The following is a 24403-nucleotide window of genomic DNA, read 5'->3' as shown; positions in this document are numbered from 1 at the left end:
AGCAATGACTCCCACCTCTCTCTTGCAGCAGTGAGTTAGTGGAAACCACCTCTGGCAGGAAGAGCCAAGCTGATGAGACAGATCACAAACTTCCAGCTCCTCACAGAACACAACTAACGAGCAGTTTAAAACAAGTATTTAGAGCGTAAAGTTCAGCAATGTTTTCATAACATTTTCATTTCAAACCAGCCTTTTAAGTTTGAACATCTCCCCCCACCAGTCAGTGGGGTTCCAGAGAGGTTACAGTGTCAGAATGAGGAAGCAACCGCAGATCAAACAGCCGTGCCGAGTACCAACGTGTAGAACAACCACAGGTAGAGCAGAAGCTTGCTTTGCTCCTATTAAGATGCTCCTAAGTTACAAGTCTCATACCATTACTACTAAAGACAACCAAAGCGTACATGACAGACAGATGTGAAGATGAAATCATGCAGTGGAAAGCCAAATAACTGCGACTGCACTGGATAATTGATAACAAAACCCACTAACACAGAACCCTGTTGGGGTCAGAGCGATCTGCCGGCTGAAAGAAGCGCAAACAACGTGAGAGATGTGACTGCAACGCCACCTTGTGAAAGGGAAACAGAAGCTGCGAGGGGGACAGAAGCAAGGCCAAGATTTCTGGTGAATTCTGGATGACACACTGACTAGAGGCTTGGAATCTGAGGGGTTTTAGATTAATCTGGGAAACACAGCACGCTGGAAGAGACAGAAGATTGTGTCCTTGTGATAACCAGTGTCAAAGACTCGACTCAAGAGTCACTGGTAAGAGGGAGGACAAAATGGGAAGGTAAAGCTGACAGACTGATGTGAGGGTGACTGAAGTCTGGCGAAGAGGCCAGAAGGCCTGGACAAAAGAATGTCTTTAGCTGAACTCTGAAAGAACCACACTCACTGCAGTTTAAGTGAAACTTGGGGAATAAATGAACGATCACAGCAACAAACGAAGGACAGATGGACAAACACCACTGGAGCAGCCAAGGCATTCAGCAGAGCTGATTGTGAGAACAGACCCACATGCAGGCATGAGGCCTTTCGGGGCGCTGCCTTCCCATTACAGCTGCCTCCCAGTACAGGCTGCACACTGGACACGACAGTTCCTACAGCCACTGAATGTGGCTTCAAACAGCACTTCTGAGATCCACAAAGCAACACAGAAATTGCAGTCATGGGTGGCTGGGTTTTTAGTTGACAGTCCATTTGTCACTTGGATTACAGTGTTAATTAAGACCTTACTGAGCTTCATTAGAATGAACTATAGTGACCAAGTATAGCAGAAGCTCAAAATCTTGGTACATCACCGACTTGACCTCTGGAAGAGATATTCTTACTAGAAAGGAGATAGAACAGTTGTAAAACTTGTTAATATTCCTGGTAAGGAGGGGGGTGTGTGTGAAATCAGCATGTCTTCCATTAAAAACATCAATAATAATAATAATAATTATAAATCAAGCACATGAACCTGCTATACTGGATCAGAGTCCTGATCCCTACGGGACAAGAACTGCTCCCAAGCCTACCAAAAGCAGCACGGATCAAGGGGTTACACAGCCACAAGAAACTCAGCTGAGTTTCCCCTGCCTGAGCTGGGGAATTTCTGCCCTGGCCAGATTTAGCAACTTCCCTGTTCCTGGCACTCACCACCCCTCTCTGCTACCCATTCCCCTCAAATCATGAAACACAGGACCACGAGTACCGCAGAGCTGGCAGGAATAAGCTAGAGAAAAACAAACAGGAGGAGTGAAGTGGCTTTTAAAATTGAAGAGGGGAAGAAAAAAATAAAGGCTGAGAGTATCAAAGCCCAGTGATTTGTGTCTTTGCTTCCTGGAATCCAAGTTAAACCACCACAGATGTATCCATACACCCTGTGTATCACAGAATCACCAGGTTGAAAAAGACCTTTAAGATCATCAGGTCCAACTGTTCCTGTCCTGTGCTGAACCAGATCCCTGAGCACCTCATCTGCCCTTTTCTAAACACACCAAGGGTCGGTGACTCAGCCCCTCCCTGGGCAGCCTGTTCCACAGCCCCACAACTCTTTCAGGGAAGAACTTTCCCCTCACATCTGCTCTGCCCCTGCCCTGGGGCAGCTTGAGCCCAGTGCCCCTTGTCCCATCTCCTGTCCCCTGGCTGAAGAGACCATCGCCCACCTCTCTGCACCCTCCTGGCAGGGCAGGGGAGGTGGGGAGAAGGGCTCCCCTCAGCCTCCTCTTCTCCAGGCTCAACACCCCCAGCTCCCTCAGCCGCTCCTCAGAGGATTTGCCCTCCAGCCCCTTCCCCAGCCTGGTTGCCCTTCTCTGGACTCACTCCAGGACCTCAATGTCCTTCTGATGGTGAGGAGCCCAGAACTGGACCCAGCACTTGGCATTGTTAAACTTCATCCCACTGGTCTCACCCATTGGTCCAGCCTGTTCAGATCCCTCTGAAGAGCCTCCCTACCCTCAAGCAGATCAACATTTCCTCCCAGCTTAGTGTCATCTGCAAACTTACTGAGGGAACATTCAATCCCCTCATCCAGGTCACTGACATATCCATATACCCTTTGTATCTACAACCAGACATATACCCTGTGCATGTACATAACTCAACAGAAACTTTAAGAGACATCTATACACACTTTCCCAAAGTTTGCTGAGTCAACTGACACTTCTAATTTGCCTGCTATTGTGGTTTGTATGCTTTTGGCCAAAAGCTCCACCTTCAACATTATCAAGACAGTTCAGAGCAAACTCTGAACGTGCTAAAACACTTAATAATATCTAATACCTTAGAATATTCTATAACCTTTCCTAACATTCACCTTTTTTTTTAATATTCAGTCATTTCAGCAAAACTGTGTTGTCCTAGAAAGAATTCCTAGCAATCCAACACAGAGTATCTTAGCAGTAAATAAAGCCTGAGGACTTGGGCCTTGAACAGGCTGCCCAGGGAGTGGGCTGAGTCACCTTCCCTGGATGTGTTTAAAAAAGGGGTAGATGAGGTGCTCAGGGATCAGCTTAGGATGGGAATGGTTGGACTTGATGATCTTAAAGGTCTTTTCCAACCTTGTGATTCTGTGATTTTAAGTACATACACAACTAAAAGTAAGGAAAACACTGCCAAAGACGGATACTCCATCAACAATATCAGGTATACAGGTGGCTGAAACTATTACTCCACTTACATTTTGTTCCTCTGGTTCTAATTTGGGAATTTTGTGCGACTTGCGCTCTTCCGACCGGGAAGAATCGTGCTTGCTGCTCTTTTTCCTTTTCTCTTTCCTCCCTTCGTGTTTTGCTTTAGCATACTCACTGGCTTGGACTTCATTTAAAAGGTCCCCACAGAGAGAGGACTCGAACAATTCCCTGCCGTTCTGGATAGTTTTGGTTATTTTTAATTTGATTTCTGGTGAGCCAGTCTTCTTTGGAATCCCCGTTTGTGAAACTGGAGGTGGTGGTGGTGGAGGTGGCAGTGGTTGTGGAGGGGAAGGTTTTTCCAGAACTTCGTGGGGTCTCGTGTTAGAGTTTTCCATTTGGTAATACTCCGGGGGGCTAAAGTTTCTGACTGTACCAAAACCATTGGCTGAACCGTTGGGGTACTGACTGTATGTCTGGTATTTGGCTTGGGGTTCGTACATATTGATTGTTGGTGGGTAGCCATTGGTGAGGGGTGGGAGGTCCTCCGTGGTGGGCGTGGGGTACTGAAAGCCTTGCTGGAGGGCTGTCTCGTACGGCGCTTGTCCACCATCTTCAGCAATGTCACTGCTGGCATCAAAGGCATCCTCTTGGCGGATGTTGGCTGAGTCAATGAGTTGAGGTGGTTGCTGAATTGTGTTTCCCATGATCCCTTGCATGAAAGAGAAAGAGAAATCCATTGTTCTGCTCCAGCATCCTTAGCTTTCCCTTTTTCTCATAGGGCCTAGAGGCAGGGGAAGGGAAATAAGAAGTCAGTATGAATTGAAAGACAATAATTAAGCAAATTAAATCACTGGGGAGAAAAAAAAACGAAAACAACCCCAACTCTACAGATTAAATCCTCCCTCCCCCTTCAGTAGCCACCCTCTCACGATTTAGAGTGGCATTACTGACTCTTTAAAAACAGCTCTTGAAGCATTTCTGCACAACAGCTTTTTTACACAACCACGTTCTTCTTTTCCAAGGCATTTCAAGAAATGTTATAAGCACCCATAAATGCTTTGAAACTCTGGCTTTATGGCAAAAATTCCAGCAACTCTCTACAGGCCTCCTAGTGTGGCGCTAGGAAGTGTTATTCTAACGCAGAGAACCAAGACAGCTGATGGATGCTCAAGTTCTCTTGATATCACCAAAGTCACTGCAAACTGAACAAGCCAGAGAAACCACAGAAGGGCCACTCAAAGAGAGAAACCTCTCTCCTTCCTCCCCACCTCCTTGCCAAAACAGAGGAGCAGGCCTTAGGCCAGCAGGAGCCCTAAGCCACAGGCTTTTCTCAACAGTGAAACAATTAAAGTGAGTATGTCATTCCACCTCAGCTGCTCGGAAAACCAGTTTATACTGTAAGTAGGGTACCACTTCAATGGGGTTTCCCAACCTCTTCCCTCACTAGAAAAGCAGAGGAGAGTTTGCATCTCAGCAGCTAAATGAGCAGGACCTCCCTGCCCCCACCCCCCCCACACCCCTCCAGCTTATTTTAATATTAAACACTTGGGGCTTAAACACTACACGGTTCTGAGGGAGAGAAAAAGAGCCTCAGTGTCGAAAGACCCCCAAAACCCGAGGTTATTCACAGAATTAGATCACAGCTGAGAAAACCATCACATGCTTTCCAATTTCTATTGCATATTGAACCACCAAAATCAGACTGAATCCAAAATTCCCAACCTCCTAAGCAAAGTATTTCCAAAGCTCCACTGATGGCTCTGAGAAAGCTGCTGCGTTCACCTATATAACCTCGATGTTCAACAAGAAGGGATATACAATGACCTAACCATCAGGTGAGAAACACAAAGTTTGCTTCCAAGCAAGGTCAATTTAGCCCTTCCAAAGTCAACAGAGCTCTGTATTATTTATTCTGTCTCCGTGTAGCCACAAAGGAGGGTTACTGTGCCCTTTTGGTCAGGGTTTGAAATGACATTAACACATCCCACAGATGCTTCTCAGAAGAACAGTCTACATAGAAGCCTGCCCACATCTAATTCTCACCCTCCCAATGCAATCTCCGTACCTTATCTAATAGTTTTCAAGACACTAAGAATATTTCCCCTCCTCTGAGACTGCAAAAAGAAAGGGAAGTTAGAACAAGCTAACAAGAACTTCATCAGATTTTTGCTCTCTGTTTTGTGGACTTCATCCTCAGATTATATTGATGCTCATATTCCCCTTTACTGCCCAGGCAAATTTGTCACTGTAATTAAGTGACTTAGGAAAACAATTTAACAGCACAAGGCAAAATTCACTAATTGCAGTAACTTTTCAATCTCATGGCTGTAAAGTCGTGTTTTCTCTCCAGCAGCAGCACATCAGCCACTAAACTAACACCAAAAGCATGTTACTGTTGAGAGGACTGTACACAGAGCAGGCAGGACTGAGGATCAAGGTCAAAACCACAAAACCACCACCCATTCTAGGAAGAGGAAGTGGGACTGTGTGTACTATTGACCAATTAATTTACATCTGCCAAACTGAAGAGCAAACAACTGATTTCTCACACTAGTGGGAAACTGTAAGCTAGGCTGCTTTTGTTTGTTACTGAATGCAGGTTCAAGCTTTTTTTTCTTTTGAATATTAAAAAAAAAATCTGCCATGCTAACACATCCACAGGCTCACAGAACTGTAGGGGTCTGAAGGGACCTCAAGAGCTCATCAAGTCCAAGCCCCCTGCCAAAACAGGGTCCCTAGGACAGGGCACACAGGAAAGTGTCCATACAGATCTTGAGTATCTCCAGAGAAGGAGATCCACTGCTGGATGGACAGAGTAACCACAGAAACAGTTGAAGACAGTTTAGAATTAGTCTCAAGTTTTCAGGCTTTTTTTTATTGCTGATGTTTTAATAGTAATTAAATCACTTTACCCAACTACTCTGGAAGTAAGACCATCCATTTAGTTTAGTAGAACTAAGCACCAGTTAAATAAGGGATCTGTTAAAGCATTATCACACCAGGACCCAACCTTTGGTGTGGCCACACCAGAACTATAAAAACCAAAACTCAATTTGCAGAAAGTGAAACTCTATAAACCAAAAAAAAACCCCACCCCAATTATGCAGCATTCTGTGCTTCACACAGAATGTAACTGCTAATGTCACACTGCATTTGAATAATGATGCTTTATGTTTTTGGGCTGATAACTCTGACTAAGAGTAGAAACCATGTATGAGGTCGTGCTGGAAGATGGTAATCTGATGTGGTGACCTTAGTGCTTTTCATTTCTCTCTCGATGGGGAAAATAGAGGTTGGTAATTCCTTTAAAAGACATTTTTCCCCAAATACAGGTTCTCTGGCCTTACTTACAACAACAAATATCAAGGCAGACTACTCATTTCACTAGAGTACAGCTCTTCTAATGAGCAAGTATCTCCTGGTTTAAGAGGAAAAAAGCTCCTCACTGCCACTACCAGAGCAACTAACACTCACCCAGCCAACACTATCAGATTCAGAGCCTCCACAAATTCCCATTCTCAGGACATTTGCATTCAGAAGAGCACCTTGAATATGTCCATCTGTATAACCACCTCCTTGTCATCCAACTCACCACGTAGACTAAGAACTTGTGCCTTAACTGTTGCATCAGGGAGAAAAAAATACCTCTCTCTTACCACTGTGACTTGTGGATCACCACGATTTGGTCATCTGGCTTGTTCCCCTGGCAGCAATTTAACTGCATGTTCAGGTGAACAACTTTACAGACATCCTGAGCCATTGCTGGGCTGGTATGAATTCACTTAAATCTTCCTAAGGATTCCTCTAAAACTGAGCAGAGAGCACATACAGAACACTGTTTGTGCAATCCCAGCCAAACATTTCAGTCTGAGCAGCACTAAAACCACACTGACAGCCTAGGCAAGGGGTTTTCTGCCCTAAAAAGCACCACCCTATCCCACCACACTGAAATAAAACCAGTTCTTTTTCTACTACACCAGCACCTTTCAATCCTTCTTTAAAAGAGCTTTAAAAAGTTGGGATAAACCCCAAAGCATTTTGCTCAGCATTGCACTGGGACACGAAGGTGTATTTATTCTCTGGGATGCTACATGTGTATACCTGGCTGATTACAACGTACTGTATCAGGCTATTCCCATTCACCCATTCTAATTCCATCTGTAAACATCATTCAGAGGTTGATGAGGGATTTACCAAAGGCTGTTTATGAGCCTCAGCCCTGTTCCAAATAGGAAGAACTCCCTGTCACAAGGCTAAAGCATTAAGCTGTGACAACACCACAGGCTCACGTCTGCCCAGGTCTACAGGAAGATGTAAAACTTGATCAACTCAGCCAGCAAAAGCTTTGGTGGACATAGACAAAGAAGAAATGCTCTCACCAGGACAGTTTTATTTCCTCAGAAGGGCTGAAATGAGGTACAGCAGCAAAAATGCAGTTTTGCTAAGTGTTGAGAAGTTCTCTGCTGGTATCTTGGTATAGCTATCCCACTGTAGTGGTATTAAGGAGACCCAGTCAGGGTATTAACAGAATTCAAAGGCTGTATGACAGTGTCGGGTCCCTCTTATCTCCTCCACATCCAGACCTCCTGGTCAAAGTCTGCCCACACTGTACCACTCTTCCCAGCAGCGAGTCCCCTGCTGTGACAGTTCCTAAAGCTGTCCCTGCACTCTCTTCCACAGGCACTAACTGAAATCACCAGTGCACTTTGTATCATGACAAAAGATGAGGATCAGTCATCTTCAAAACACTCACACTGGGTTTACAAGTCACCAGTGAAAGAAAACAGGTTTTCTTTTAAAAAAAGTAATTCCTTTCTGGAACTCAGCTGTGTAGAACAGACCTGGATGCTAGCCTATGCCTTACAGTCAGGACAATTCATACACCAGCCTCATTATCTTCCTCTACAGGCTGCAGAAGCAAGGAATATTGCTTCACCCAACTTCTACTCTCAACAGTCTTAAAACACACGACGCTGCTCTCCTCCCACAGAGCTTACATCATCAAGAGCTTCTTCCTTCCTAGCCTTTTGCTGTCACTGGGGTTAACACACCCAGATTTTCCCACCCAGTTTCCTTTCCAAACCTCTGCATCAGTTGTTCTTTTCTCAGCTGCTGCCCAGTGAAGCGGCATCAGGGCTGCATTGAGCCCCAGAGACACCAAGTAACAGAAGGAACCCATGAATCCTGAACACACAGGAATCTCAAAGTTTAAACCTAAGGAAAGATTCACTTTGTAGGAGTCACTCCCAAGCTCTAACACAAACAACACTCCATTATTACTGAACTATCAACAAGAAGCTCAGGAGTTGTACCTGTCCTTCCTCAGCAGAGAAATGCTACCAAAAACCACACGTGGATGTGATTTTCAGTCATATGTGTTAACCTTTCATAAAAGTATTTCAGAATAAAGTCTTCTCACTACAGCTGTGATCCCACCACTAAATTACTGTATCAGCCTCCTCCAAGCTGTAGAAGGTCAAGTCTGGCCCACAAGAGATACCGTGCTGATAGGACACTGGAGCTCTACCAACAGCTAAAGAAACAAATCATTTCAAGGTTTATGGGAAATAGATACTTACAGCAGCTGGGATACAACTTGAAATCAACAATACCTTCAAAACTGCAACTGAATTTCCCAGTGAGGGAAGAAGAGTTAGTTCTCCAAAACCAGGAAGCCAGCATTCTGTCCTTGCCTTTTCCCAGTGCTGTGGGACCTTCTGGCTGAGCAGGGAAACAGGACTGTGCGCAGGACACTCAACAGAAGGACACTGTTTGAGCAAGTATTTTCATGTTGCCCACAGGAGAGTCACATTCAAAGTGTCAGAGGAAAAAGGAAATGAGGAAAAAAAAAATATATAAGCAGTACAAGGTAAGGTAGGTCAAGCTAGCAGAGCTCCTACAGTGCTCTTTCAGACATCAACAGAGTCTGTTTCACTTCCCACCCCAAGCTTCTCAGTTTGAGTGTAAATCAAAAAAAAAAAAATTCAAGGTACACCTTAAACAGGGAGTGCTCAGTCACAGGAAAGTTTCAGAGAGATTAGGAAACCTCTGGGATCAGTTTTTCCACTGACAACTGCAATTATTTCAAGCCATTTTTAGCATGAGTATTCTGCAAGTTCAACTTCACTCTCAGATGCTTCTGAGAGGTTCTCAAACACTGCTTTCATGCTGCAGGAGACTAAACAATACCTGGCTTCTCAGTTTATCAAACAATTCTGAATGCTGCTGATCCTATTCATTATTGATGGAAGTTCTTCTAATTCCCAAAGAGGGAGGTTTGCACAAAACACAGCAGTGCTGTAGGACTTAGCTCTGAACCACACAAATGTGCATCCATCCCCCTCCCATGACTGCTCAGTGAGTAAAGGCTCAAAAAAAAGTGAGCAAAGTTGCAGTAACTTCACAATGAGTAAGAGGAATTTCCTAAATGTCAGGAGTACCCACCACCAGTCACCACCAAACAGGAGCATGGGGTAAAAACTCCAAGCATGAGGCAGGAGGACTCTCTCCAAAGCCTGCTGGATGCAGGCCTGGAGAAACTGGCTGTACCCAGCCAGAAGCAAAACGACTGAGACCCGGGGTGGGGGGTCTGTGCACCCCCTGCCCAGGGAGGGGTGTGTGCACCCCCTGCTCGTTGCTACCAGCCAGCAAACCCCGCTCAGACCAACGCAGATGCCTGTTAATCTGAGGCTGGTGATCACCGACACATCTACTGATAAGGAGCGTAGCATGAACGTTGTTTTCAACCAAGTTTCCACAAAACCTTTTCTAACTGACTTCCCCTTCTCTGTTGACAGCCACCATGTGGGTGGCCCTGCTTAAAGCAGCAGGCTTAGGACTTGTTAGAAGGAAGATGTTTTACATAGATGGAAAGTATCTGCTGGGAGAACAGAACTTGTCCCACTGTCTCACTGCCCAAGTTGAAAAAGCAGTAACTGGAGTCGATCTTATGTGGCCAGCGAATGGCTTCACTGCCTGGTCACCCTGAGCTGGACTTTCTGTCACAAGACTTCAAAGCTGAAGCTCTTGACGCACAAACGACAACCCAGCTCCTGCCCACGTAGACCTGCATCAGACAGGTTCAAAGCCTCACTGCCTACCATCTCCCCTTCAGCACCCAACTCACCACACACACGTTTACAGCCATTTTCCACACTGCTCCATTCCAACTGAACCTAACCTGCACTGGTACCAGTCTTGTCAAGGGTCTAACCCAGGCAGACCTGGGTCTACTCTCAACAGAGGTGCTCTGTGTTCTACAGACAGACAGACATCTGGCTGGAACAGGCTGGGTTGGTCAGGATTTTTAAGTGATGCAACTGATTTCTGTCATATTTTCATTCCTCCTTTCCAAACCCTCACGACTGCTGAGCCAGAACCACAGGAGATGCAGAACGTGGCTTGCACAGAAGTTCAGCACACACACCTGCCACCCAACTCCTCTCTAGAGCTCAACATACTCACCCTCCTTCTACCAGCTATGCCAAAATCCTACCCAGGGAGCCGCCTTTATCAACTGTAACAGCATCCAAGTTCTATGAACCGTAGACAAAGAATAAAATCATTATTCCTATTGATTCCTGCATTCCTTCTTTGCAGTCTGCTTTGCCCTGTTTTGTTCTGCATGTCCTTAAGAAATGCATGGCAAGTTTGATTTACATGTTGTTAAGACAATGCCAAGGTTTGGGGTTTTTTCTGAATTAGCAGAAAAATCGTAGCCTGTGGATTTCTACTGCCTTCAGCTGGGCCGAGCAGTCTCTTCTGGCAGGCACTGACGGTGAATCAGAGGCCTCTTGACAAACTTTAAAGCATTGTGGTGAGGCTGACTACTTCCCTGTATACCTATTTAAAGGTGGTTTTTTTAATGCCAGAAGAAACAGTCATGTCTGTTTGGGTAAGGCCACTTGTAAGAAGTTTCCTGTGGTGACATGGAAAGAAGCAACAGGGGCAGCAGGAACAAGAGTTCTGTGCATTTAAAAGGAAAGGGAAAAAAAAAGGAGAAAACAGTTTGCCTTGAAAATGCACTTAAGAGTATTCATTTGCTTGTAGAGCTTTGGGATTCAAATAGGAAACGTGGGCAAACCCCTTTCATTCTTTGAGAGGGGTCAGGGATTGATATTCCCACAAAATCAGGAGTGGGATCTCTGGCAATGCCAACTGTTTTAGGAGTCATGACGTGCTTTCACCTACCAAACCCAGCCTAACAACTGCAGCGTCTCTCACGTGAACCGCTCCAAACTCAGGCAAACTGAGACACGCAAAGCACAGCTCCACCAAAACAAAACACAGAGCCTTTGATCAGCACCCCCCACTCTCAGCCTGTAACTTCACAAAGCACACGCTCACTTTCTGGAGTAAAAGCTTCTCAAGCATTTATTCTTTATCAAATAAAAACCTAAGTGCCAAGACATTCTCTACAACAAGCCAGGCACCAAAACAGGCTACAGGGGGTTCCTCCAAGCACGATTACAGGCTGCTTTACGTGGTCTTTCAGGGTGGTTGGTACACACAGAGCTATGTTATCACTGAAATTTCTTTTCAACAGATGGAAAATCTTAAACCTGGGTTAAAACTCCAGAGGGTACTGAGAGTCAACACAGCGAGGCACAGAACAAAACAGAACGCGAGGCAACAGTCCCCAGAACCAAACACACGCACGAAATCCACAAGGCAGCGAACCCTTCCCTTCCCAACAGCAGGCACGGGGCCCTTTCCACGGGAGAAGTTGGCGAGCCCGCAGGTCGGTCCCGCGGGCAGCTCGGCACCGTGTCGGGAGAGCGCGGAGCCGGCTCCAAGCCCCGGCTCTCCCCACCAAAGGATTTGAGGTTCGCAGAGAGCGACTCGCCCCGCGAACAGCCCCCCCCCCCCGCCCCCGAAACCCGCTCGTTACCTGCCGCCGGCCGGAGCGGGGAATGAGGAGGAGGCGCCAGGGGCCCGCCGCTTCCCGACACCCCAGCGGGCGGGACAAGCGAGCGGGTCCCGCTGCGCCTCAGGGAGCCCGGCCCGGCCCGCTGCGGCCCGGCTCAGCGCCTCACGGACACGGCGGCCCGCCGCCGCCCAGCCGGGCCCGACCCGACCCGGCCCGGCCCGGCCCTGCCCGCAGGCTCGGCTCGGGACGACCCGGGGCCCGCCACCGCCGCCCGTCCTCCCTCCGTCCCTCCGCGGGGGCGGCCCCAGGGGCCGCGCCGCCGCCGCAGCAAACATGGCGGCCGCGGCCCCTTTAAGCCCGGGCGGACCGGCACCGCCGCGGCCGCCCCCGCCGCCCGCCAGCGCGGCCGCCCGCCGCCCTCACCTTCAGTCTGTTCCATTCTAACTGCCCCCGCCGCGTCCACCCAGCCCAGCGGAGACAAAGGCCGGCGGCGGGGGCGACGGCAGCGGCGGGCCTCCCCGCCTCCTCCCGCAGCAATAGGCCGCGACGGAGCCCCGGCCTCGATTTCCGCGCCCCCGCCGCTGGCGTCGGGCTCCGCCCCGGGAGGCCGCCCGCCCCCCCACCGCCCGCTCCCGGCCGGTGCGGCCAAGGGGAGGCGCTCGGCGGGGCGCGGGCGGGCGCGGGCGACCGCTGGCGGCGGGGGAAGGCGGCGCTCCGTGCCGCTCTGCCCGGGTCCCGGCCCCGCTTGCGCGCCCTCCGCCTCCGCCCCCCCCCCCTCCCCACCCCTCCCCTCCCCTCCCGCGCCCCGCCACGGCCGCGGCCGCCGCTCACCGCGCAGGCGCGCGCGCACGCGCCCTCGCCGCTCCCCGCGCTCCTATTGGCCGCCCAGATGGCGCTCGCCACAAGGCACGACGGGAAGTGTAGTCCCGCCGGTCGGGCCCGGGCTACCGGCTGAGGCTGAGGCGGGCGGGCACAGGCTCGGCGATACCCTCTGCTGCAGGGATCTGCTCCCCAGGACGGGCGCTTCTGGCTCCCCAGGCGTTGCTCTGCACGGCCCGGAATGACAGGGAGGCGCGAAGCCCGCCTGCGGCCCGCGAATAAACGGCGCTGAGTGGTGAGGCGACGGCGGGTCTGGCAGGCCCGGCGCTTCCCGGCCCGACCGACGGCTGCGGGGTGAGCAACAAGGACACCGGCTGGTGCCCAGCACCGGACACCGGCACCCGTTCCTGTGAAGCCCGGCGTGTGCCGGGGCGTTAGGGAGCCCGCCAGGCCGCGCCGTGCCCCTGCACCACTGTTGGGGATCGGGCATGGCACAGCCGAGAGTGGCACAGGCTGCCCAGGGGGTGTGGAGTCTCCTTCTCTGGAGAGATTCCAGCCCCGGCTGGACACCGCCCTGTGTGCCCTGTCCCAGGGACCCTGCTTGGGCAGGGGGTTGGACCCCATGGGCTCTGGAGGTCCCTTCCCACCCCTACAACTCTGACTGTGACTCTGAGACATGTGACATATCTTTAATTACCACCAGGCAATGCAAGGCCTAGGATAAAAAAATACCAACCCCAAATTCAGCTGGAGAGACGCTAACGTGGCCCACAGAGCCTGGGTCCCAAGGCTTGGCATCTGGGCTGGATGGAGGCAGAAAGCGCTGTCATCCTCGGTGGTTTCTAATCCTGTTTTGGCTGAAAAATTCTCCGCTGAGATGTTTGCAATTAATTCCCCTCCTCCACAAAGCCTCGGATCTGTTCTTTTGCAGAAGACAACGCAACCCAAGCGCACACAATAGATCCTTTCCTGCAGCAAAAAGCACATGAATGTGCAAGGGGGGGGGGGAGGAGGGGAAAACCAACCCCTAAAAAAGAGAATGGAAAGCAAGAAAAGCACAAGGGAATGGAAAGTAAACAAGATGGCAAGATAACATGACGTCTGCTACCAGCAGGAGCAACGGGGTGGGGGGGGAAGGCAATGAACCAAGTAGAATTAGGTAGAAAGAGACATGACCCAACATGAAAGAGGAAGCCGGAGAGATACGAGCTTTGCGAGTCACTGAGCAAAGACTGAGCAACGATTTCCAAATTCACAGCATTTCCTGGCTTGCAGAGGCTCGGAGCCCACGACGAGGAGGCGTTTTTCTTGTCAAGGGGGGGTGGGAATTGCTGTAATAAAGTGAATTTAAACAGCGATTCTCCTCCTCCTTCAAGACAATAAGGCACCGAAAATGGAGGTGATCTAAAAAAGGCTTTCTCTCCCTCTTCTCCTCCCTTCTGTGAACTCTAAATGCTTTGATATTAAGCATTAATAATAAGTTTAATATTAATGGGGGAGGTCCTGAAGCAGCCAAGGAATGGGGATACATCCTCCTCCTGGTTCCTTTGGCCAACTAAGTGCCCTCTGACAGGCAGGAATTAAGAGTGTCTCCTCCATTTTCTCTCTTGTTCCGTTTCCTTTCACGTTACCTCTTCCTGCTCCTGAGAGCCTTTACTGGAAATGATGCAGACGAGGAAAGAGCAGCTTCTCCTCCCTCAGCCCCTGAAGAAGGCTGGGTGATCCATGGCCATGGCCAGCCCCCAGCGTGGAGCAAAGGAAACCCAACGTTAATTAGCTATCTTTAGGAGGATCGCAACTCAGCCTGTGCCTGAGGAACCCCAGCCCTTGGATAAGCATTTCTGTTCCTTGGGACCTTCACATTTCCAGCTCTGGGAGATCCAGCCAGCCAGCAACCGCAGCTCCATCAGTAACAGAGCCCAGCATTCCTTATGCACCACACGCTTGAGCGCTCTACAATAACCCCAAAGCAAGAGGAAAACAATACTCTGGAACGACCAAAGAGGTGCTGTGCTCTACCCCAAGAATGTTCCCCTGCTAATTGCTTCCAGTGCCCCAACTCCTGCTGCCTGTGTGTTTCCAAACACTTCAGAGCCGAAGCCTGTTCCTGGACAATGAGTCCGTGCCTGGTGCTGCTCCCACGAGAAAGGGGGTGACATTGCTAAGGGGGCTGTGAAGAGCCACAGCAGGCGTGTGGCACGGATGCAGGGGGCCCCTTGGGGCCTGGAGTGGCTCCCGAACTCTTCCCCGCTGTGCTCCAGGCACATCCTGCGTGTGGATGCACCACGCTGCTGGTCCTGGGAGTGCTGGGCAGGCTGTGGCTGGGCTGATGAGGTGTGTGGCACGGCACAGCACGGCACAGCTCGGAATGGCACAGCACGGCACAGCATGGCACAGCACAGCACGGCACGGTATGGCACGGCATGGCACAGCACAGCATGGTATGGCACAGCACGGCATGGCACAGCATGGTATGGTGCGGCACGGCACAGCATGGTATGGCACAGCACGGCACAGTATGGTACGGCACAGCATGGTATGGCACAGCACGGCACAGCACGGCACGGCACAGCACAGCATGGTATGGCACGGCACGGCACAGCACGGCACGGCACAGCACAGCATGGTATGGCACGGCACGGCACAGCATGGTATGGCACAGCACGGCATGGTATGGCACGGCACGGCGCAGCATGGTATGGCACGGCACGGCACAGCATGGTATGGCACGGCACGGCACGGCACGGCACAGCATGGTATGGCACAGCACGGCACGGCACGGCATGGTGCGGCTCGGCGCGGCTCGGCCCATCACTGGTTCCCCTCACATCTCCTCAGGCTGAGCCCGACGGCGGCACCTCCTCTCTCTCCCTCTTACGTCACGCCCCAACCCCTCCCCTGCCCAGCGATGGCGTCACGCACCGCCCCGTGACGTTACCCGCCAAGGCCCGCCCTCTCGCACGTCGCCGCCGCCGCCCTCGCAGCCAATGAGAGGCTCGTCCTCGGGGCACCTCGGGTCAAGACCCGCCCCTCCTCGCTACCATTGGGCGGTCGCCGGCGCGGCGGCAGCTCTGCCTTCCCATTGGCTCCCGGAGAGGCGTTGTGACGCGCGAAGGAGAAAGAACCATAGAGTGGCGCTGGCCGAGCTAGAGCGTCGCGCGATGGGACAGCCCGGGAGGACCGGAACCGGCGGTGAGCAGGGGCGGCAGCGCCCGGGGAGGGGCAGCGAGACGGGGGGGATCCAGGGGGGCGGGGGGGGCACCGGCCCGGGGGCGGGCGCGGCGGGGCCGTGACGCAGCGGTGTGACGCGCCACAGGCCCGCCCGGGCCCGCGCCCGGCCGCAGCGCTCCGCTCCCGGAGATGAGGCGCCCGGCCCGGCCCGGCCGCAGGATGCTCCTCGCTGTCGCCCGGCGGAGGTGAGCGCGGGCCCGGCCCCGCTGCCCGCGGCAGGTTTCTCCCCTGGGGCTGCGGCTCCCGCGCTTGCCGGGGCGCGAACGCAGCCTCGGAGCGGGGCTGTTTCCAGGGCCGCCTGGGAAGGGGCAGGCGGCCAAGCACGAGCAGCTGAGCTGGGCTGCCAGCGGCTGGCCAGGGCTGCCGGCAGCCGCCGAGCTCTCTGCCCTTTATAACGGGGCGTGAGCCGGCTCCCTGCTCGCCCCTGGTCAGGGTGCAGCCTGTCTGCTCCAGCAGGCGCCGCTGTGGGAGGGGGGGGCAGGAATCACAGAGAACTGGGTACCCAGAGGCCTGGTGTGAGGGGAAGGGCTGCTGCTTTCTCTTTGACTCCAGCCGGTGAGGTTCAGCCGGCGCCGCTTGCAGACAGGCTCCTGCGAGGCCGGCCGAGGCCCGGGGTGACTCTCCCCCAGGAGCAGAGCTGTCGACACGGGGCAGGCTCGCAGTGCTTTGTCCATGGCTGAAGGTTGGGAGTTGCAGATGCTGAGCTCAGCTGGGCACTAAGAACACGAACGCGTAATGCTTCGGTCCCGAGCCACAGCACACTACTCCTTGCTTAAACACCTCTCCAGTTTCAGAGGCTCCCCTCTCCCGGTGCACTCCAGCCCTCCATACTCTCCAGCAGTTGCTTTTGTCAAACGAGTGGGTTCTTTTTCAACCTGGACTCCTGTAAGAGACTCTGGAAACCAGCCCTTGCTGCTGTCCTCACGGCTGGGCACTGTCCTGCCTCACCCACCACCTCAAGCCGCACCAACGCTTCACACATCCTCCTGCTCACATCAGGAGCTCCCAGATGAACCTCCTCCCCGCCCAAGTGCTGCAAACCAGGGCACCAAGCTGGGTAAAGCTCCAGCAAAACAAGTTGTAGAGACTCCTGGGGGAAAAAGGTCTTTACGCCAAAAGGTCGTGGATGAACTGAAACATTATTACAGTGGGTTCCACTTGCTTTGGATCGACACCAAGGTGGCTGCCAGGATGGTGTGGAGGCTCTTACATGGCCAGGTCCTCACTAGGAGGGAGAGACGAAGGGTAAGTGCAGACATAATGAACCCATTGCTAAAAGCCTACGGAGAGAGGCTGAGGGAGCTGGGCTGGGTCAGCCTGGAGAAGAGAAGGCTGTGGGGGGACCTCACTGCAGCCTTCCAGTTCCTGAAGGGAGCAGAGGAACAGGAGGGGAATGGGCTTGGTAAAGGGCAGAGACTGGCAGGACAAGGGGGATGGAGTGAAGCTAAAGGAAGGAAGGTTTAGATGAGATATTGGGGGAAGATCTTTCCAGAGAGAGTGGTGAGGGGCTGGAAGGGGCTGCCCAGAGAGGGGGTGGGTGCCCCGTCCCTGGGGGTGTTCAAGGCCAGGTTGGATGGGGCCCTGGGCAACCTTGTGTAGCTCCAGGTCTGGAGGTTGGTGTCCCTGCCTGTGGCAGGGGGTTGGAGCTCTGGGACCCTTGGGGTCCCTCCCAGCCCAGCCCAGGCTGCATTAAGGGGCTTTCTGCAGCACAGGGAGTTGAACCACTCAGTTCACCCCTTTCTCTTCTCTCTGGTTGAGCAATACTTCCTGCTGTGCTCTTCTCTCTGCAGTTGCTGAGAACTTGTGCAGATCTTTTCCGGCTGGTTCCCTTCCTGGTGTTTGTCATTGTCCCCTTCATGGAATTCCTGCTACCTGTATTCTTGAAGCTCTTCCCTGAAATGCTGCCCTCCACGTTTGAGACGGAGTCAAAAAAGGTCTGTGTCCTTGGTGAAAGCCTTAGGTGCTGTACTCCTGCAGCTGCACAAGGAGCCTTTGTTTCCTGCCTGCTGCTGTGAACAAGCATCAGCTTCACACACACAGCTGGTTCCTCACCTGTTCCAGTACAGGACAGGAGAATTTGAAGACTCTACTGGATACAGGGATACATAGGGTGCATCCAAAGCCTCTTTGCTTTCAGTACTGAAGCCTTATCTCAGCTCTTTCCCAGAATCCCCTCCCTTCCCATTTTCTAATGGTGTTTTATTTCCTCAATGAAGGAAGAAAAGCTGAGAAAGAAGTTAAATGCCAAGCTGGAGTTAGCAAAATTCCTGCGGGAAACCATTGCAGAGATGGCCAAAAGGAACAAAGCAGACACAGGGCAAGGAAAACAGTTCTCTTCTTACGTGCACCAGGTAAAACAGGCTGTGCTGCTGGTTTGGGTGGAGAATGTGGGATTTGTAGAAAGATTACAGAGAGATTTGGCAGCATGAAGCTGCCTGTTGGGTGTTACTGTCCTACTGACTCTGGCTTGTGAGCTCATCTGTCAGAGCTACAGAATCACAAGGTTGGAAGAGCCCTTTAAGATCATCAGGTCCAACTGTCCCTGTCCTGTGCTGAACCAGATCCCTGAGCACCTCATCTGCCCTTTTCTAAACACATCCAGGGAAAGTGACTGAGCCCCTCCCTGGGCAGCCTGTTCCACAGCCCCACAACTCTTTCAGGGAAGAACTCTCCCCTCACATCTGCTCTGCCCCTGCCCTGGCACAGCTTGAGCCCAGTGCCCCTTGTCCCATCTCCTGTCCCCTGGCTGCAGAGACCATCGCCCACCTCTCTGCACCCTCCTGGCAGGGCAGGGGAGGTGGGGAGAAGGTCTCCCCTCAGCCTCCTCTTCTCCAGGCTCAACACCCCCAGCTCCCTCAGCTGCTCCTCAGAGGATTTGCCCTCCAGCCCCTTCCCCAGCCTGGTTGCCCTTCCCTGGACTCACTCCAGGACCTCAATGTCCTTCTGATGGTGAGGAGCCCAGAACTGGACCCAGCACTCCAGCTGCAGCCTCCCCAGTGCCCAGCCCAGGGGCACAATCCCCTCCCCAGCCCTCCTGGCCACACTGTTTCTGACACAAGCCAGGATGCCATTGGCTTTCCTGGGCACACTGCTGGCTCATACTCATCCTGCAGTCACCTAACACCCCCAGGTCCTTCTCTGCCTGACAGAGACAAGCATTTCCACCCTGCAGTGAGAGTCTTCCCTTGGGAAATCCTTCAAACAGTCACTCAGAGACACAGTTTCACTTTGAACTCACTCCACTTCCCTCCAGAGGCAGGGACACGGGAAGAGCTTCCTCCTCAGGCAGGGAAGAGAATTCCCAGGCTGATTCCAGTTACATTTGGCCTCTGATGCCTCTGCTTCCTTTAGATTCCTCACACTGGCCACCAGCCCAGCACCCAGGAGATCGTGCGCTTCTCCAAGCTCTTTGAGGACGAGCTGACCCTGGAGCACTTGGAACGGCCCCAGTTGGTGGCTCTTTGCAAACTGCTGGAGCTGCAGCCCATTGGCACCAACAACCTGCTCCGCTTCCAGCTGCTGCTGAGACTCAGGACTATCAAGGCAGATGATGAGGTGAGTTTAAAGCAGCAGAGGGGTAACTGCTTGGGTGGAACACACACTTTTCACAGGCTCAGGTTCTGCCTGCTCTGAGATGTGTGTCGCTGCCCACGCTTCATCCTCAGGTGTGAACCTTGTCATTGATGGGGGTTGGATTCACCCCATGAGTGATTCCAGGGAAAAAACAGTGTGAGAGTTCACCCTCCTGCAGCCTGGCTGCCTTTGGTGACCCTCCCAAGCATGGCACTGTGGTTATTGCCCCTGTTTAGAGCACACTTACATTTCTATTTGGGTGTTGTACTATCACAAAATAGAGATGTCCCAGTTCTGCAACAATTATTGTGTGGAAACACCAGCTTGTAACCAACTGAAACCCACGTAAACCCATCCTGGGTTCATTCATCCTGGAGAAGGCCAAAGGAGAACCTGCTTGCTGGTTATTTAGAGGATGGAACAAGCATGACAGGTGGAATGTAGAAGGGAGAATCTGCTGGTGGGGTTATTTAGAAGATGGAACAAGCGTTACAGGTGCACAGGGGGAAGGACAATGGGTCATAGTTGTGAAGTCACAGCAAGGGAAATTCCAACTTGCTAAGAAAAAGAAAGCTACATTCAGGGAGTGGGTAAAACAGTGGAAGAGATTGTCTAGAGGTTGTGAAATCCCACCTTTCATGGGTGGGATGAATCATCTACAAAGCCAGTTCTGTCTCATCTGTGTATTGGTAGGTCATGTTTACCTAACCAGGCTGTTCTTGGGGCTCAAACTCACCAAGTCCATCAAGGTTTTGGTTACTCTGTGCCCAGGTAGGAACCTTGCTTTCCATTTCAGATGATCTCCAAGGAAGGAGTCCATGGCCTGAGCGTGTCTGAGCTGCAGAGTGCCTGCAGAGCCAGAGGAATGCGATCGCTGGGGCTCTCAGAGGAGCAGCTGAAGGAACAGCTCACACAGGCAAGTACACCAGGGTCTGGCCTTGTTTGATAGGGTTTCTGCTAAGATGACAGCATGCAGTGTTCAGAGAGAGCAGGCACAGTTTCTCTATGAATTCATGAGTCATTCTAGATGGATCCTCTCCAGCATAGCTGAGCTTTAAGGCAAGAAGAGTCCAGATTGTGTCCTGTGCTAAAGAGAACACCAGGTAGCACCTGGGCCAGAGAGAAGCAAGATGAAACGGGGGGGGGGGGGGGGGGTGTGTGGAATATGTTTTAAGCTTCTATAAAGTAGCTGAGACTTAAAGTAGAGCCAACACTCCTGTCAGTAAGCATTCAGACTGCTTTCAGGTGCTGTGGATAAGGCAGAGCACTTAGCTTTTGCTGCTGGCTGACTCAGTGATGTTGCTGCCTCACTACTAGCTGGAGATTTCCTTTCTCAAAACTGTTCAAAACTATTTCTTCTCATTGTCAGAACTGCAGTAGCCAAGCTCAAGATAGCTTTAAGGTCCTTAAGGGCAAAGAGTGCTATGAAGTAAGTACTGAATGAGAGCAAACATGAAATAACTTTGCCTTCTGTTTCCTTCCAACAGTGGCTGGATCTGCACTTAAAAGAGAACGTTCCCCCTTCCCTGCTCCTGCTGTCCCGTGCCTTGTACTTAATAGATGTAAAGCCACAAGCTGCTCCAGTCCCACAAAATAAGGTGAGTTGTTTGACTGAAGCTTCCAGGTTAATAGTTTAACCGTTATAAAAAGTAAAGCAGAATGATGCAAATCTTGTTCTTTGGTCCTCCAAGTGGGCTGAGGTTATAACTGCACCCAGCTCTCTGTTCTCCCATAGATTGGTGGAGCTGCTGAAATGGCAACGACCCTTCCTGAAGGCCAAGAGACCCTCCTGGATCCTGCCCCTGTTGTTCAGGGAAGAAAGGTTAGGAAATAGCAGCCTGAGTAGGAAAAAGAGTGTGTAGTGCTGTAAGCTTTGGGAAGAGTTTGGGAACAGCCTCTCCAGAGCTAGGCAGAGACCAGTTGCATCCTCTGACTTAGGAGGAGATCTGCTGTGGCACATCTTGTCCTGTTGCTGGAAGCTTCTGGTTATTCAACACCCTGTTCCTGGCTTCCAGCAGGAGCACGTACAAGCTTCCAAGTTGCTTTGGTTGCATAAACACAGAGACTTCAGCCCAGGTGCATTTAGCTCAGAGAAACCTGTTAAAGGTGAACTGGTTTTCAGCTCTCTCAGTGAACTGGGGCTGAGTTGGCCAGGTCAATACCTAGAGGAAGAAAGCCAGAGCATGTGTTTCTCAGCAGAAGTGAATTCCTTCCATCAGTCCGACCTGAGAAAAGCAGCAGCAGAAATTAAAGGAGGGTATTGTGTCAGCTGCTTGAAGTATTTCCAGATCTCTGTTAAATCACAGGGGAAGCAATGGAAGTGCCAACACACAGCGTTGCAGGGAGTAGCCTTATTCAGAGAGGACAAGGGACAAACCTAGCTCAAGTTTTGTTTTCCAAGAGGCTTCTGTGACTTAAAGCTGCTTTTTCCTTAAAGGATGAAGAATTCTTATCTCAGCCAACAGAGACATTGCTGGGCTCAGACGTGTCAGTTCAGCCTCCCCCACCAGAGGTAAACAGCAGAAATCTCTGCCTCAGGGTGTCTTGAATGTTAAAGCCAAGGAGTAACTGGAAAAACTGTGGGCAAGAACTGCACTGGGAGCTGTTAAACACCAACATGAGGCTAAGAAACCACAGCCAAAGCAGGGGGAAGATGCTGGTGTCTCCTTTCCTTGTTCTCCCTTAATACTCTGGGACACGAGGACAGACAGACCAGCCTTCCCTCAGAACTGCCACAGTGTTCAGGGCCACTTCATGTCTTTAAAAACCCTTCTACTTGCCCTTTTGCTTAGTTATTTTTCTCTGAATGTTTGATTTCAATTTAGCTGCTTACATACAGATCATGGGAGCCCACTTAGAGGAAGTTTAGGGCTCCAGGCTGACTTTTATCACCAGGAGAACAGCTCCTTTACCCCAAATAACTTTATTCTTAGGCAACTGCTGCTCCCCAGAGCAGCTTCCTGGATTGAGTGGAAAGTTACCCACCCAGGTTTTGAATTTTAAGCAGCATTTGTTTCAGGATTGCCTAAAATCTGACCCTTTCTCTTACACCTAGGCAAAAATGGAAGCATCTCAGAGCAGCAAGGCTGGCGCCAATGGAGCCTAGCCTGGAGCCAGCAAGGACTATCCAACCCCAGGAGAGAACAACTTTCATCTCTGCACCTCCTTGACAGGACAGAGTGCTTTTCCAGGAGGTTTTCCAGGATGCTGTGCTGCACAGGAAGGTGTTGGTACCCCTCAGGCACCTTGCCCTCTGCCAGCAGCTTGTGCCAGCCTCAGACTGGCAGGGCAGCACCAGCTTCTCATTTCTACTGGATCCCCTACCCCACCACTTAACTTATCTTGTAAATATGTTAATAACAATGCTGCTGGCTGGGCTGTGCTCTTCCTGAGCAGGCAGCCTGCTCTTAAACCTTAGGAGAGGCAGCTTTTTGTTGTTGAGAAGGCTTGAGCATGGGATGAGCTGGGCTGTAGTCCAGTAAAGCCTGTTCCAGTTTGAAATCCTCCACAGGAACATGCCCCAGGGCTTGCTGCTTGTCCTGCTCCGAGCTCCAGCTCTGGATCCTAATTAGTGTGGTTTAAACCCCTAACCAGTGTGCCCAACGTCACCTCTAACTGGTTTATTCCTCTCTCCCTGAGGAGAATAACCATGGCCAAGGCAGGACCAGTGCTCCTCAGTGGTGTGGTTGAACTGAACTGCTCAGGACATGAAGAACTCTCTGGATGAGCAGAGAGCAGCACACAGGACAGCTCCAGCTGCACTGAGCCTTCACCAGCCAGAGCTGCAGCAGGTGCCAAGCACTGTTAGAGGAGGCAGAGATGTGAGATGGCAACCTGGGGACACACAAACACTTCCCAGGTCTGATGTAAGGCTTGATTAAACCATATCCAGCTCAAAACTACCCTTCAGCAAGTGCTTCCAGGCTTAACAATGCTTTACAGAATGATTCCTCACACACTCTGGCTTTTCAGCAGGCTCTGTAGGAGAGGAACTGAAAAGCTCTTTTTAGGATTTGTTGGTTTATTTTTGTCTACTTTATCCTAGGTAGATGTTCAGATGTTACATCGTGGGTTTTAAATCTATATTTATATTTACTGTCAAGTTAGACTTGGTGCTAATTAGAAGGAGGGGGCTTTGCTAGAGGTCAGCTGGCCTTTCGGATGCTCCTGACTCGAAAGAGCCGGTCACCGAGGCGTTAGCAGCGCGTTAGCCGGGTGCCATCAGGCTCTGACAGCCCGGAGACCCCTCCCGCTGTACCGGCCCCTGTACCGCCCTCTACCCCGGCGGCGCTGGCACAGCCGCTCTGCCGCCCCTGCTTAACTCATCGTTGTGAAGGAAACCTGAATCTCAATAAAATACCCCCCTGGCTGCAGCGTGGCTCCTGTCTCTGTGTAGCACCGATGAGGTGTTGCCAGTAGCTGTTGTTCGCCGCAACAGCATCGCCTTTGGCTGCCTGAGGGAAGCCTTATCTCCTTGGTAAGGAGCTCTGTCACCCGAGCAGAGCTGTGACCCAACAGCTGCAGCACCTGCCTTGTCTCTCAGGGGGTTTTGTTCCCCAAAGGGAAGAGCACCCACGTTTGGCACAAGATTTGGCTGCTGGTGAGTGCTGGGATTGGTGCTCGGGGGGTGAAGAAGCTGGAGTAACCTGCACGTGGCTTCAGGAGTATCACAGAATCACCAGGTTGGAAAAGCCCTTTAAGATCATCAGGTCCAACTGTTCCTGTCCTGTGCTGAACCAGATCCCTGAGCACCTCATCTGCCCTTTTCTAAACACATCCAGGGTGGGTGACTCAG

General features: G+C 51.5%; 2 protein-coding genes across 2 annotated transcripts in view; one reads left to right on the top strand and one right to left on the bottom strand.

Moving 5' to 3' along the window:
- Positions 1–12547, bottom strand: part of NSD3 (nuclear receptor binding SET domain protein 3) — a 42434-nt gene extending 29887 nt beyond the window's left edge. Inside the window, exons 1-2 of the mRNA XM_084274028.1 lie at positions 12409–12547; positions 3164–3897 (exon numbers count right to left, since the gene is read on the bottom strand). Coding sequence (XP_084130154.1) covers positions 3164–3853 — 690 coding nt within the window. The 5' untranslated portion in view covers positions 3854–3897; positions 12409–12547. The remainder of the gene's footprint in view (positions 1–3163; positions 3898–12408) is intronic.
- A 4527-nt stretch (positions 12548–17074) lies between these two features.
- LETM2 (leucine zipper and EF-hand containing transmembrane protein 2) lies at positions 17075–23970 on the top strand. Its single transcript, XM_084273791.1, has 9 exons — positions 17075–17280; positions 17826–17969; positions 18252–18386; positions 19387–19590; positions 20405–20524; positions 21096–21206; positions 21344–21430; positions 22046–22120; positions 22664–23970. Exons 1-9 carry the CDS (start codon positions 17227–17229, stop codon positions 22712–22714), a joined length of 981 nt encoding a protein of 326 aa, XP_084129917.1. The 5' UTR covers positions 17075–17226; the 3' UTR covers positions 22715–23970.
- The last annotated feature ends 433 nt before the right edge of the window (positions 23971–24403 follow it).

Source organism: Gallinula chloropus (assembly GCF_964237585.1).
Source record: "Gallinula chloropus genome assembly, chromosome: 21".
Lineage (NCBI taxonomy): Eukaryota > Metazoa > Chordata > Aves > Gruiformes > Rallidae > Gallinula > Gallinula chloropus.
The sequence above is the reverse complement of the archived record's forward strand: the minus strand, read 5'-3'. Positions and strand labels throughout refer to the sequence as shown.